Source organism: Mytilus edulis, chromosome 11 (genome assembly GCF_963676685.1).
Source record: "Mytilus edulis chromosome 11, xbMytEdul2.2, whole genome shotgun sequence".
NCBI lineage: Eukaryota > Metazoa > Mollusca > Bivalvia > Mytilida > Mytilidae > Mytilus > Mytilus edulis.
In genome coordinates this window covers 20447186-20463501 of record NC_092354.1, presented here as the reverse complement: position 1 = coordinate 20463501, position 16316 = coordinate 20447186, and the positions used below count along the sequence as shown (strand labels likewise).

The window sequence follows — 16316 nt, the reverse complement described above, 5'->3', positions numbered from 1 at the left end:
TTATCGTTATATTCGCAGTATTTATCGATTCGAGATCAATTTAAATTTTCCTAGTGATTGAACATCAAACATGGTTTATATAGTTTTATTTACCAGGACGTTTACGTAATAATTATTTAAGTGTTTTAAGATAAAAATATTAGTGCACTATACATTTCAGATAAGTACATGTGCACATGGTGATAGTAAAATCTATATTTCAGAATCAAAACCCGGTTGACTGCTTCATTATCAGTAAAACATACTTATTCATCTTTATCAATGTATGAAGTAAGACAAGGATTTGCAAATCAAGGTTAGTATTGATATTTTAAGATCAATATGAAAGATACTTGTATAAAATCAACAAATTTGTATTACCAGTCAGTGCACGGTTCCTGTAAATCGTATTCTGTTTTTTAAAAACAGAAATTGACACGCGCCTTGACAACTTTAGAAACTATACTATTGTTCCCGTGTATGCTTAATGTTATTCTGTGTTTTAAATATTTTCTGTCGTTCTTTAATAGTTTTTACCTCCTCCCGAATCAATAACTGTTTGTTAATGTACGATAATCATTATCCTCAATTATTCAATGCATCGTTTTCATGCTCGTTTTTATACGACCGCAAAATTTGAAAATTTTTTCGTCGTATATTGCTATCACGTTGGCGTCGGCGTCGTCGTCGTCGTCGTCGTCCGGCGTCCGAATACTTTTAGTTATCGTACTCTAACTTTAGTAAAAGTGAATGGAAATCTATGAAATTTTAACACAAGGTTTATGACCACAAAAGGAAGGTTGGTATTGATTTTGGGAGTTTTGGTCCCAACATTTTAGGAATTAGGGGCCAAAAAGGGCCCAAATAAGCATTTTCTTGGTTTTCGCACTATAACTTTAGTTTAAGTTGATAGAAATCTATGAAATTTAAACACAATGTTAATGACTACAAAAGGAAGGTTGGTATTGATTTTGGGAGTTTAGGTCCCAACAGTTTAGGAATTAGGGGCCAAAAAGGGACCCAAATAAGCATTTTTCTTGGTTTTTGCACCATAACGTTAGTATAAGTAAATAGAAATCTATGAAATTTAAACACAAGGTTTATGACCATAAAAGGAAGGTTGGTATTGATTTTGGGAGTTTTGGTCCCAACAGAATAAGGGGCCCAAAGGGTCCAAAATTAAACTTTGTTTGATTTCAACAAAATTGAATAATTGGGGTTCTTTGATATGCCGAATCTAACTGTCATGACTGTGTATGTAGATTCTTAACTTTTGGTCCCGTTTTCAAATTGGTCTACATTAAGGTCCAAAGGGTCCAAAATTAAACTTAGTTTGATTTTGACAAAAAATGAATCAGTTAGGTTCTTTGATATGCTGAATCTAAAAATGTACTTAGATTCTTGATTTTTGGCCCAGTTTTCAAGTTGGTCCAAATCGGGGTCCAAAATTAAACTTTGTTTGATTTCATCAAAAATTGAATAAATGGGGTTCTTTGATATACCAAATCTAACTGTGTATGTAGATTCTTCATTTTTGGTCCTGTTTTCAAATTGGTCTACACTAAAGTCCAAAGGGTCCAAAATTAAACTTAGTCTGATTTCAACAAAAATTGAAATCTTGGGGTACTTTGATATGCTGAATCCAAAAATGTACTTAGATTTTTTATTATGGGCCCAGTTTTCAAGTTGGTCCAAATCAGGATCTAAAATTATTATATTAAGTGTTGTGCAATAGCAAGTCTTTTCAATTGCACAGTATTGCGCAATGGCAAGAAATATCTAATTGCACAATATTGTGAAATAGCAAATTTTTTTTTAATTAGAGTTATCTTTCTTTGTTCAGAATAGTAAGCAAGAAATATCTAATTGCAAAATATTGTGCAATAGCAAGATTTTTTTTTAATTGGAGTTATCTTTCTTTGTCCAGAATCAACTTAAATCTTTGTTATATACAATATACAATGTATATTCACTTTTTACTACCAACTGATAAATTATAATAAATAACATTCAGTGATTACAAGCAGTTTTTTTTACATCTTAATATTTTATGATGTATTTAAATGAGTAGTTATTGTTGCAAACTCCATTAGAAATTTTAATTGAGATTAGTTTTGGAATAAGGGAAAGGGGGATGTGATTAAAAAAATTGGGTTCAATTTTTCTCATTTGAAATTTCATAAATAAAAAAGAAAATTTCTTCAAACATTTTTATGCCCCACCTACGATAGTAGAGGGGCATTATGTTTTCTGGTCTGTGCGTCCGTCCGTCCGTCCGTCCGTCCGTCCGTCCGTCCGTCCGTCCGTCTGTCCGTTCGTTCGTCCGTCCGTTCGTCCGTCCGTCTGTCCCGCTTCAGGTTAAAGTTTTTGGTCAAGGTAGTTTTTGATGAAGTTTAAGTCCAATCGACTTCAAACTTAGTACACATGTCCCCTATGATATGATCTTTCTAATTTTAATGCCAAATTAGAGTTTTTACCCCAATTTCACGGTCCACTGAACATGGAAAATGATAGTGCGAGTGGGGCATTCGTGTACTGAGGACACATTCTTGTTTTGAGAGGATTAATATTCAACAGCATAATGAATTGCTCTAAGAGAAAACAAAAATTTTAAGTTCATTAGAACACATTCATTCTGTGTCAGAAACCTATGCTGTGTCAACTATTTAATCACAATCCAAATTTAGAGCTGAATCCAGCTTGAATGTTGTGTCCATACTTGCCCCAACCGTTCAGGGTTCAACCTCTGCGGTCGTATAAAGCTACGCCCTGCGGAGCATCTGGTTACATATTGCTATATGCATTTAGCTTTAATATTGTTAAACAAAAGAGAAGCATAATACCACAGGGACAACTAAAACAGTTATAACTGTGTTGAACACTCCGGTGTTGACATGCATATCAATAATGTAGTCATTTATATAAATTTCCTGTTTACAAAACTTTGAATTTTTCGAAAAACTAAGGATTTTCTTATCCCAGGTATAGATTTCCTAAGCCGTATTTGGCACAACTTTTTGGAATTTTAGATCCTCAATGCTCTTCAACTTTTTACTTGTTTGGCTTTATAAATATTTTGATATGAGCGTCACTGATGAGTCTTATGTAGACGAAACGCGCGTCTGGCGTACTAAATTATAATCCTGGTACCTTTGATAACTATAAAGAGAAACGAAAAAAACTATTGAAAAAAGACAAATAGATGGACAACAGTTTGAAATTTGAAAGTACAAACGGTGGTGATCTCATATTATTCGGCTTTGTGTATATATGTCGTGTTGCTCATGGTATGTACTTATTCGGTGATTGTTGAATTGTATTTCTAACTTTTACTGGTCCTCAATATGTTCAACTCAACATCTTTCTTAAGTTCTACTTACCATTCTTTCCGCAGTGAAAGATTGCGTGTAGAACAAAAAAAATGATGAGGCATATTTAACCAGCGGCAGCAATCAAATTCCTCTTAATCTGCATAAAAAATCATACCTTATGATCAACATCAAATACACATAATATAAAATTCGTAAATTGCTGGACGTTTTGATCAACAATATATTATTTCAAATTTGTTAATTCATATTTCGAGAGACAGTTGTTATTTAATTGTCATCTCTATTTTTATTTTCATTTGAAAAAAAACCCCATAATCTTCCTGTAGACAAAAACGCCTCTTGCAAAGTCTTTTATTTCATTTCAATTACAGTGAAACCTGGCTACACCGAATCCTGCATTAACCGAAAACATGTATAAACCAAACATATTCTTAAGCACTGTCATATCAAATTGTATGGGTTGTGAACCTGATAAAACCAAACATCGGCCAAAACCTAACAAATTCTTAAGTCCCGAAAAGGTTCGGTTTAAACAGGTTTCAATGTATATCAATTATACCCTGTCACCCTTATCTCAGTGCGTGATACATTTTTGTGAAATTGAGATTAAAGGTTCTACCAAAACAAGAAATTCTCCTTTATATCTGGATCTTTCCTTGATGTTGACACCTATAGATTACCTTTAAATACCAGAATAGTCGTCAGATCTGTTTATTCTCGATAGTGTCCTATTCACGTGTCTGATGTTTTTTTTTTCATTTAATAGATTGACATAATTCCATCACCAGCCATTTAGTTATTTCATGAACCGACAAGTTTGTGGTTTAACGTGAAGTATCTCTTTTCGAATGATAATCCTATAACTATCATTTAAACAGACGGCCAGGTAAAAATTATCTAAAAGTTTCAGTTATTGACTTATTCTTATTCCTAAATTAATATTTTGTTAAGATGTTAAGAATTTTACGGAATCAATTACATAAAAGTGCGAATCTTATGATAGTCATATAAACTTTGATATACTTATTATGAAGTCATTTATTGGACAAAATAATGTGTTCTAAATGATTAAGTATAAAAAAAAAACCGTTAACTACATTTAAAAAACTAAACTGCTAGTTGATACTTATGCTTGCGTATGATACTACTCTGCGTTGTGCTGGAAAGCTCGTATGCGTTGACGGTACTTCATGTTAACATACTTTCATTTAGAAGGATCTTCCATAATCGTATTTCTTCATTTTGGCATATGATTTCAATAAATTATTACAGAGAAGCATTGTATTGCTCGGTAGTTAGTTTGTCTGTTGCCAAAAGTGTTCATTCGACTGATCAATCACTTGTTCATGTAGTTAGTAGGCAGAACACAGCGGAACAATTGTATGCATACTTTGGAAGAAAACATGCCCATTTTTGTATGCACGTAATAAAAAAAATGTGGTATGAAACCGTTTTAAGAATTGAAAATATATTCGTTAAAATAGGAGCTGCAGTCGCAGACATATTTCAGCCGTTATCAACCATGGCTACTATGTTCTCAAATCAATGTTAAGCAACAATATTCTATCAATAAATACTAATTTTAATATGACAAACTTCAATTGTTTGTTCAAATTAATGCGATTTTACCTACAAAAAAAAAGTAAAATCACAAAAATACTGAACTTAGAGGAAAATCAATACGGAAAGTCCATAATCACATGTCAAAATCAAATTACAAAACGCATCGAAAACGAATGGACAAGAACTGTCATATTCCTGATTTGTTACAGGTATTTTCAAATGTAGAAAATGATGGATTAAACCTGGTTTTATAGCGATAACCCTATCACTTTGATGACAGTCTCATCAAATTCCGTTATATTTACAAAAGGAATGTTTAAAAAGATAAATTTAAACATGCACACAGAGTAACTAAAAGATAATCATCAAACTATGATTTCCCATTTGTATTAAGCTACTTCAACCTGACTGTCTTCGCCGACAACTTGTTCCCAACTCGATGTGATCGCATTATTACAATGTCTACACTAGAATAACAACAGAAACTTCGGCATAGGAAAAAGAGGTGCATTTTTAATTATGCAAAATGCTATTTATTTTATTAGTTTACCGATCCGATCACTTTAATTAAACATGTCTAAGTAAAAGCCTTTAATTTGCTTTATTTACAGATACATCACTACATAGATCACGATTACTACAATTGGTTCGTGTTGACAATGTATTCCAAACTGGTTAGTTTGTACATTCATATTGACAGTTTAACTATATCACTTTCAAAGCAGGATTGGATGTTGATAATTTGATTTAGATCAATCTGACTTAATTATACTCACTTTCTAATAGTATTTGTATAGACAAATTAATTACATTAAAATGAAAAAATAGAGAATAGCAGATACATTATCAGGTTCAGTGATAAAACACATTAAAATAACATATATTAAAGCAGTCGAAATATTTTCATATTATTCAATATAACAATTGCTCTGTTTGGTGAACTCGAAATTAGTACCTTACGTACATATGAAATTCATTAGTTTACACATGTTACAGATCATGAAAATCATAGTGTTTAATAATTTTGAAAAATGCATTTATAACAATGCGTTAATACAAAGGGCGGGCATAGCATTTATATATGGAATATCAGTATCTTTTAAATCGTACAGATACATAACTTTATCAGTCCAAATAATTTCTTCATTTTGTCACATTGAATTGGTTACGTTACTGGTCCATTGTTGATGCTATGAAAACAAAACTCTTACACAAGAGTACAGTTTTGTATAGATAGTCGAATCACGTAATTTTAGTTTCAAGTATTTCTTTTGGCCGCCATTTGTAGGGGATATATAGGCTTGATTTTCTTATTTGAATAACCAGATTGAAACAGTCTGATTAGAAATCTTAAATAGATCGTAGACATGGTAGAGATGAATTCAGCAAGGCAAAAAAGAAATAAAATTTGTTCAGCAAAAAAAAACTTTTATAAAGACAAGTTAATATAGCAAGTTGCATTTGTCTGTTATGAAATAATTAGCGTACCTTGATCTCGTACATGACGGTGAAAGAGCAGTATTTCAAATTGTATTCCTCGAAACCTTCTTGTATTCATACTCAATGTCGTAGATCATACCCAATATCATTTCATCAATGTTTACTCTAGGTCAGAAAAATTTCATTGGAAGATATATTGCTCTTCCCTTTTCAGTGTTTGCTCCTTTTGCACATTTCAAAAATTGTATCTGCAATGATTTTTATTTTTCAATTTTCAGATATATGTAATATTATTGTTTGTTAAGATAGACGATACAGAAGGTAAGAATAAAAAAAGATTGAGGTTGCATATTTATACAATTTTAACTCTTATATTTATCTACTATAATCATTTCTGGAACTAACTGTGTCAACATACATATGTTATTAATCAGGCAGATATTGTTTTAGGGCTGGTTACATATTTCTTAAATAGAGGCAAACTTTATTTTAGGAATTAGTTCTTTTCTATATTCATTCTACTGTTCTATTTTATAAAGCACACTATGTGGGGTTGAAAAAGGTTTTATCCGCAATATTGTTACTTGTCTGCTCTACGCGCGAATGTTATGACAACTTGTGTTTTTGTTATTCTTAATTGCAGGGGAGATGATGGGGGTAGTTTTTTTTCACGTTTCTGTTCATTAGCAGTTTTCGTCGACTCGTGGCATTTAAAGTTTGGTATATTTTAAAGAAACATGAATGTTATTGAATATTCTACGAAGCTCAATTTAGATGTCTTTTTTGTCTAAAAGTTGCTGTGTTGTAAGAACTTGTGAGTTCTTTTCTTTCTGAGTTACCGATACTCCTGAGTAAACGTGTGACGAAAGCTGTAAAATGGGTTTATATATCTACTAAAACAAAACACTAGCAAAAACGATGCTTTATTAAACTATTTTTACACATGGAGATAAGAGAGCTATCAAATCGTTTTACATAAACTTTTCATGTTACACTAAACTCATAAATATCCTAAGTTTTTAACAATGAGAATGCCAGGGATTTTTTTTTTTTTTAAACTACACATACTAATGGATAATCAATAATGTTGCTTTAAGGTAAGAAATTGCATTCTCACACGACACATGTCTGTCTATAAAGTACCAAAAGTATTTCTATAAATAAAAAACGTAACCATGAAAGTATTTTATAATCTATATGTTGGGTTATCATTTATATTTTTTAGTCACAAATGTTCGTTTAGTTGGAGGAAACAGAACAGAAGGCAGACTGGAGGTATATTGGAATGGCACATGGGTAAACGCTTGCGATGACAGATTCAATAATGACGAAAAAGGACCTTCAGTTGTATGCAGAATGCTTGGCATTTCATGGTGAGTATAAAAAGTACAAAAGGTTTCTTAACCTTTTTGAAATATCTAATGATATTTCAAGATTTCCATTTATATCCTTTTTAGCTCACCTGGCCCGAAGGGCCAAGTGAGCTTTTCTCATCACTTTGCGTCCGGCGTCGGTCGTCGTCCGTCGTCGTCGTCGTCCATCGTTAGCTTTTACAAAAATCTTTTCCTCTGAAACTACTGGGCCAAATTTAACCAAACTTGGCCACAATCATCATTAGGGTATCTAGTTTAAAAAATGTGTGGCGTGACCCGGCCAACCAACCAAGATGGCCGCCATGGCTAAAAATAGAACATAGGGGTAAAATGTAGATTTTGGCTTATAACTCTGAAACCAAAGCATTTAGAGAAAATCTGACATGGGGGTAAAATTGTTTATCAGGTAAAGATCTATCTGCCCTGAAATTTTCAGACGAATCGGACAACCAGTTGTTGGGTTGCTGCCCCTGAATTGGCAATTTTAAGGCAATTATACCGTTTTTTGGCTATTATCTTGAATATTATTATAGATAGAGATAACCTGTAAACAGCAATAATGTTCAGCAAAGTAAGATCTACGAATAAGGTAAATGACTAAAATGATCATCTGTCATGTCTGTGTCCTTTGTTTAATATGCACATAGATCAAGGTGACTGACACATGCTCTTTAGAGCCTCTAGTTATTTGAGATTATAGAAACCAAGAAGCTGGTAGTTTTGTTTCATAACCATTAAGATAGTCAAAGTGACAAAACATTTAAGTGTTTTTGTAGACTGACAGTAAGTTCTGGAACCTTAAAGTTGAAGAGTTCGTCCTACAATAAAACTTTATACTTGACCACAATGATTGTCTGTATGGACAACATCTTTTTCGCAAAGAATTACTAAGTTCTTGGTTAATAAATATTTCCTCTCTTATATATATATATATGTGTCAACACTATCCAACGAATATGCATGTTTTGCATTTGGCTGGTGCAATTATTTTTTTCAGATAAATTCCAGCTATGACTTATACCTTCGTACATGCTAAACGTACAAATATATACACTGTCAAATGAAAACAAAATAGTATGAATACCTTGACTATTGGCGAATACGTCAACAAGACATCAACTTAAACAAAAATAAACCGAAAGTTATAACATTGTCATTTATACAGAACTACATTGATATTGTCATATTTATAAATTAACTGCCATGAAACTTGTACTGTTCAAAATACTAAAGATTTCTACCCTATAATATTTTTTTCGAATTTATGTGTTATAGATAAGACTGTTTATTTTTGTGTTTGAATTGCTTCACATATTTTTCATATCGAGGACTTTTAAAGCTTATTAAAGGGTGTGATTTTTCTAATTTTCGAAGGCCGTACGTTTGACTTATTATTTCATAGATCTACTTATTTGAAAAGAAGTGGATGGTTGTTTCATTGGCAGTCATATTTTCATTTTAGTACCTTTGCTGTAATTTGGAAAAGCAAATACGTTATTTAAGTCCTCAACGGTTTTGAACTTTGTACTTTATTTAGACTTTTAACCTTTATGATTCTAGCGTCACAGGTATATGTCTTGTGTAACCGAAACCCGTATTTGGTGTCCGAAACTTCAAGCTTTGGTGGTGTTTCTATAACGAAATTCATATAATATTCATTTCAGCTATATCCTCATATACATTCCTGTTTTGGATTTGAAGAAAAGGGAATGATAAGTAAATAATTTGTATAATGTTCTTGCAACGGGATTTCTCTCTCAAAATATATGGGCTTATAAAAACAGCGATGTTATAAGCGATGTAACTATAGATGTTGACCGCTTTTATACGTTTCTCGAAAATTTTCAGGAGTGGATTTTTCAACAAAAACTATCGAAAAGGTAACAGAACAGTACCAATCAACAATATTAATTGTGAAAGTGGTCTAGAGAGTGATATTATCCAATGTACGCCACGTCAATGTATGGAAACTTGCTGTGGTCATGACAAGGACATAGGTGTTTCATGTAAGCTGTCCAAATATTTATAAGTTGCCATAAACATGTTTTATTACGCTACAACTCACGTACATTTTGCCATTTATGTCGTTTTTTTTGTAGGACAGGGCAAAGTATATTCAGTTGTTCTCCCCGCCCAAAACGTAGAATCGAGATGTTTTTTTTCATCATAAGAATTTATTTCACAATACCTATGCTATTTAAGATAACAAATTTGTTAAATGGTTTTAATTCACAAATATTGTTGTGTGCATTACATTTTCAATTAGAAATTCAAAATTATAGGGTTTTACAAATGAGCTCATGAATAAATAAAAAAATTAAACGATTTATGAGGCAATAACTAAACATGACTAAACAAATTCGTCTTGGTACTTTTCCCAGCTTTTCTTTATAACTTCTCATTGTTATTATGTCAATCAAATTGTAAAATATCTGTCATACAAAATAAGAAGTGTAAATATTTGAAAAATAATTCAACAATTATCATACTATTAATTGATAAATGTAGGTTGCTTACAGTGATGAAAGGGCCACAATTTCAACATAATTTCGAAGGTTAAAACTTTATCAAAGCGTACATGAAGAGTTTCTAAAAATGTTTATAAAGAAATCGTCATATCCCGCTTTGTTGTGTTTTGTTATATAGTTGAAGTAGCTTACTTGTGCCAGATTGTAAAACAAAAAAATACTTTATAAGTGAGATAACAACACAAGTTTCGCATATGGCCTTCAAATGTTTGTAGTATTTACATATTTCGACAACAGGTTATTCTTAACGAACTAGGACCTCCGTATTTAAATGGCATGTTACCCAGACATAATTCAGGACCTCCATAATTTGACTTCAATACTGTTGATCGATAGCTTTTGATTTTGTCAGTTTATATTAACTTTCCCTCTTGAAATATTATGTTTTGCGAATCTTCCTTTTATCAAATACAAGCTTTTTAAGACGAAACTGAAAGTAAGATTCGATAGTAAGTTTAAATCAAATGGATGTTTAGATGACTGCAGTTTAGAAAAACAATTGATATAATAGAATAATTATGCATTTTAAAGCAATATCTGCTTTTTGATGTAAAAAACGAACATTTATAATATTTAACTTGCAAAGGTTATGATGACAATGTAGCAATCAGACTGAACAGCAAAAGCAGTTATTTTGATGGCACAGTTGAAGTTTATATACCAACTAAAAGGTATTGGGAATGGGTTCCTATGTGTGCGGATGGTTTTGGTAATGAAGAAGCTGAAGTTGTATGTCGTAACTTACACTTTTCGACTACGTATGTATATCAAAATTTATGAAAAGGATAATTTTGTTTCTCCTAAATATTGTATCTAATGATCTTTAACACATTATTACATCTATAACGAGATTGCAAGTCAGGAATCTAGTAGAAGATGAATCACATGATGTCAATGTTACGTTTATGTATATTTGGTCTGTTTTTGAAACATTATAGTAATATAGGTCAACTATATTTGGGTATGGAATAATTGTAAGGTTAACGTATCTGTCTTCTATGTGTAATCTGACCTTGACTTCAATTTCATGGTGCATTGGTCTATGTTTAGTTTTTTTGTTTAAGTCTTGTTTCCACATACCATAAAAAGTCCACATACCATAAAAAGTAGGTCAACCATTTGGTTTATGAAATGATTGTAAGGTGTTCGTGTCTTTCTGTCGGGTATAACCTTATCTTGGCATCAATTGCATGGTTCATTGGCAAATGTAAAGTATATGTGTTTTGGTCTGTTCTTAAATCACAGATTCTTAAATCTTAATCACCAATAGTTCAACTATATTTGGTTAATTAAATGATTGTAGGGTGAACCTTCATGTCTGATGACCTGCTATATCTGGCCTTGCTTGAAATCATGGCTATGGCTATTTTTATAGTTCGTTCCTATGTTGTACTGTTATACCACTGTCCCAGGTTAGGGGGAGGGTTGGGATCCAGCTAACATGTTAAACCTCGCACATTATTTATGTATGTGCCTGTTCCAAGTCAGGAGCCTGTAATTCAGTGGTTGTCGTTTGTTTATGTGTTACATATTTGTTTTTCGTTCATTTTTTTTAATATAAATAAGGCCGTTAGTTTTCTCGTTTGAATTGTTTTACATTGTCTTATCGGGGCCTTTTATAGCTGAATATACGGTATGGGCTTTGTTCATTGTTGAAGGCCGTACGGTGACCTATAGTTTTTAATGTCTGTGTCATTTTGGTCTCTTGTGGACATTTGTCTCATTGGCAATCATACCACATCTTCTTTTTTATATGGATATTTAAAGATGTTCAGTTTATGTGAAAGTTGTAGCTCAACCTTTATCCTTCTGAATTTCTACACAAAATCAATTGTCAGTAGAGCAGGTAAGAAATTTCAGCATTTCCTTTCTTTTTTTAGGTTCTCATAGGTTTAGTGCAGGAAAATTGGTACCGTTAATGTTATTATTACCACTGGGTCGATGCCGCTACTGGTGGACTGTTAGTCCCCGAGGGTATCACCAGCCCAGTAGCCAGTACAGAAAATACGGATTTTTTGTTATTAAAATGTTCTGCTACAAAATGTTAGAAATTATTATAAATTAAGGAATGTATCTCCCTCACGCAAAGCTCTGATTCCTCTCACGGATTTGGCTATACTTTTTGGAACTTTTGGATTAAAGCTCTTCAACTTTTATATAAGTTTTGGATTATAAATATTTTGGCCACGATGAACCCTGAAGAGACATGTATTGTCGAAATGCGCATCTGGTGCAGGAACATTGGTACCGTTAATTATTTTTTTAGAAGAAATATATAAAAAGAGCACATTAATTGCTTGATAGAATTTGATGAACTTTGAAATATACATTAAAGGAGATTTGAGGCGACATCAATTAAATAACAACCCAATTAGACAATACATCTTACAGCAACATCACAGTAAATAGCTAAATATGAAATGTCTCTCTGTGTACATACATTTTAGTATAAAGGTTACTACAAGAAGTTCTACTATTCGATCATTTTACATCTTTAATTTAGTGAAACTGACATTTACTTTTCATTTTAAATTTGATTTTAATACTTGCTTTTTTTCCTCCAAAAGTATTGCCTATCATTCGTCCAAGAAAACCTTCTACACATTTCAGACGTTTATATTGGATCAATTGTAAGGTTTCTCTTTGTGAGATATTAATTCACACGTAGAACGTTATAAGTCGTCGTAACTATGTCAACTTTATTTTTGTCTCTATCAAATAAATCACCAAAAAATATGTAAATTAGAAAAAATAAATTGCTGTGCTATTTTTTAGAAAGAGTTAAAAAGTGTCTGAGTAGAAAGTTGATGAACCAGGGTTATGTCAAAGACCGTCTCGTCCTTTTTCTAAAAAAAGTTCATCGGTAGGTACCAAGACCTTGTTGATAAATATTTCGTATCAACTGCTCAAATAATACACGATGGTCTTGATGTATAGATTATGCGTACTGATGTTGTTTATCATCTTAACAACGTGTTTTATAGTTCTTTCATTTGTCTTTGTTCTATTATTAATATTACTTTTACTGTTGAATGGTTTTATGTGATATTCGTTTGACGTGGCTCGGTACTTATACATCTCGACAATGTATTTGTATTAGCTTTCATTTTTTGGTGGTTTGTTTTGTATATGCGACTTTTTGTATTTCTTTTGTTCTTATAACGTGACTCTGTACTTTAAAAGATCTCGTCAGTATGACATTGTTCTATTATATGTCCTTATGATATATTTCTGTTATGAATTACTATATACGTTGAACCACAAACGTCAAAATCATTCAATCGCGTTGTGGAATTTGTGGATTCTTATAAATTCTATATATAACTTTTGAACTAGTTTAAATCTCGGTCTATTTCTGAAATTTATTCTTACAAACTTTTTTCTTTTCGTTTATTCTTTAGTTTTCTATGTTGTGTCATGTGTACTATTGTTTTTCTGTTTGTCTTTTTCGTTTTTAGCCATGGCGTTGTCAGTTTGTTTTAGATTTATGAGTTTGACTGTCCCTTTGGTATCTTTCGTCCCTCTTTTGAACGACAAATTTATGTGACGTATAAAATTTTCTGACGTCAGACACTCAAATCAATGAATGTGTTCGGAGATAGTAAATGTTTTTGTGTTCTGTTAAATTGTTCCTTTTAAAATTGTTATACGATGATGACTGATGTACCCATACTTGACTATTTTATTTATTGTGTCTGTTTATTTAACGCATCAATGTAAATATAACGGAATTTGATGAGACTGTCATTAAAGTGAGAGGGTTAGCGCTATAGAACCAGGTTTAATCCACCATTTTCTACATTTGAAAATGCCTGTACCAAGTCAGGAATATGACAGTTCTTGTCCATTCGTTTTTTATACGTTTTGTTATTTGATTTTGTCATGTGATTATGGACTTTCCGAATTGATTTTCCTCTAAGTTCAGTATTTTTGTGATTTTACTTTTTAGATTATGTTTGGTATATTTTTTCATCAAATGTTTTGTTACGAACACAGATGAATTGATTCGTTCTATACGCAATTAATAGTCATCAAAAGCAAACAGAATAATTTCAAAATTAAGAAACAATCATTCATAGAACATTCTTTTGATATTAGTTTTATCTGGAAACCAAGCGATAAAAAAGTTGTTTTAAAAGCGAATAAGCATTGCGTGCTATCAATTTTTTTCAAAGAATCAAGTTATGTTAATTCGATGATTTGGAAATTTAATTTCTTCTTTTTTGGCAATTATTTTCCCATAGATTATGAAAGAAGCATGAGGTTGTAAAACAACGAAAAGTCTAATTATAAACTATTTTCCCTTCAAGCGGATCAACAGCTTCATCGTTACAAATGACGTCTTCAGAACAAATGTTAAATGAGTTCTTTAATTGCAACGGAACTGAAAGACAACTTATTCAGTGTCCAAAAGAAGCACGAAAATCATGTCCTTCAAACCGAGTAGCAGTTGTTTCATGTGGTAAGTTGATCTTACTTTTAATTTGAAAAAGAAAAGACAAATAGCCAGCATTAGTTTACCGATGTTAGAACAGTGTGAATACAAAAATGTAAAGAAAATAATTTGGGAATTTTATCAAATCCGAAGGTATTGATATGTTGAGCTTCTCCTGCTATACTAATGATACACATGATACATGCATAAATTACCATGCCAACGAAAGTTCACCCGAAATGCCATGATAAAGATTAAGACTTCGTCGATAAATAAACCTATTCAATGACTATATTTTTTTGTAATGAAATATGCAATTGTTAGTGTTACAATTTAAAATTGACTGTAAATGTTTAACCTTTCAGATCATTCTGAAGTTAGATTGATTAACGGAAAAGATTCATCCGAAGGTTGGTTAAAAGTTAAATATGAAGGAAAATGGGGAAATGTGTGTGCGACCGGATTTGGTGAAAAGGATGCCAAAGTTGTATGTAGAATGCTCGGATTTGAAACAAGGTATTTATGATTTTCATATTATACAATATGTGGTGCAAACCTAGAACGCTTTTTAAACAATATTATATACTGTCAAAAATTTAATTACATAAGACAAGTATTTTAATTCCGCATCTCTCAGAGGTTTCAACTCCCTCAGGCAAAGTTGACTTAAGATGAATTTGGCTATCAATTTTAGTTATTTGTGATATATAGCTCTTCAACGATTTTCGGTACATATCCATCTTCGGATTTCAAATGTTTGGCTTGAGCGCTCCTGATGAAGGTAATTCCAAAAAAGCGCTTTGGACGCAATACATTATTAAACGTGTTGCTTTCCATTTTTTCTCTATTATCGTACCTTAAAAATATACATGTCATGTGGTTAACTGTTGTTGAATCATGTTTTTGTAACCATTCCGTTCGTAATATATGTTTTCTGAGGACTCACAGACACAACTTCAATATACTCTCAAACAAACAATTATCTAAATAAACAAGTATTCTGTTACCGTACATGATACATATATAGATATAGGAAGATGTGGTGTGAGTGCCAATGAGACAACTCTCCATACAAATAACAATTTAAAAAGTAAACCATTATAGGTTAAAGTACGGCCTTCAACACGGAGCCTTAGCTCACACTGAACAACAAGCTATAAAGGGCCCCAAAATTACTAGTGTAAAACCATTCAAACGGGAAAACCAACGGTCTAATCTATATAAACAAAACGAGAAACGAGAAACACGTATATATTACATAAACAAACGACAACTACTGTACATCAGATTCCTGACTTAGGACAGGTGCAAACATTTGCAGCGGGATTAAACGTTTTAATGGATCCAAACCTTCTCCCTTTTTCTGAAACAATAGCATAACATCACAACAAAGAAAAACATACGATAAAATATCAATTGGCAGACTTAACTCAATCAAAAAAATAAAGCGATGTTTAAAAAATATTGTGGGTTTTGTTCTTTACATCCTGTTTAAAAACACATGACATTGTTTGTTTTATAAGCAGTACCATTCTGAATAAAGTCGATGTAGAAACCAATATTAAAGTCATGTAAGCTACGTTTTGTCTTTACAAATTATAAGGGACGCGCGAATCAAAAAGGGGTAAAAAGACCAAATGAAGTAAAGTGTTGAAGATCATCAGGG

At 32.0% G+C, this 16316-nt stretch overlaps 1 protein-coding gene across 2 annotated transcripts in view; it reads left to right on the top strand.

Annotated features, from left to right (window-relative positions):
- Positions 1-164: 164 nt before the first annotated feature.
- Positions 165-16316, top strand: part of LOC139494665 (scavenger receptor cysteine-rich type 1 protein M130-like) — an 86927-nt gene continuing 70775 nt past the window's right edge. The window contains exons 1-9 of one of the 2 annotated variants that reach the window (XM_071282826.1): positions 165-295; positions 4078-4197; positions 5486-5548; positions 6593-6635; positions 7540-7687; positions 9536-9693; positions 10802-10973; positions 14526-14677; positions 15016-15166. In XM_071282826.1, the coding sequence (XP_071138927.1) occupies positions 5534-5548; positions 6593-6635; positions 7540-7687; positions 9536-9693; positions 10802-10973; positions 14526-14677; positions 15016-15166 (839 nt within the window). In that variant the 5' untranslated portion in view covers positions 165-295; positions 4078-4197; positions 5486-5533. The remainder of the gene's footprint in view (positions 296-4077; positions 4198-5485; positions 5549-6592; positions 6636-7539; positions 7688-9535; positions 9694-10801; positions 10974-14525; positions 14678-15015; positions 15167-16316) is intronic. The other variant, XM_071282827.1, reaches the window with a different exon arrangement.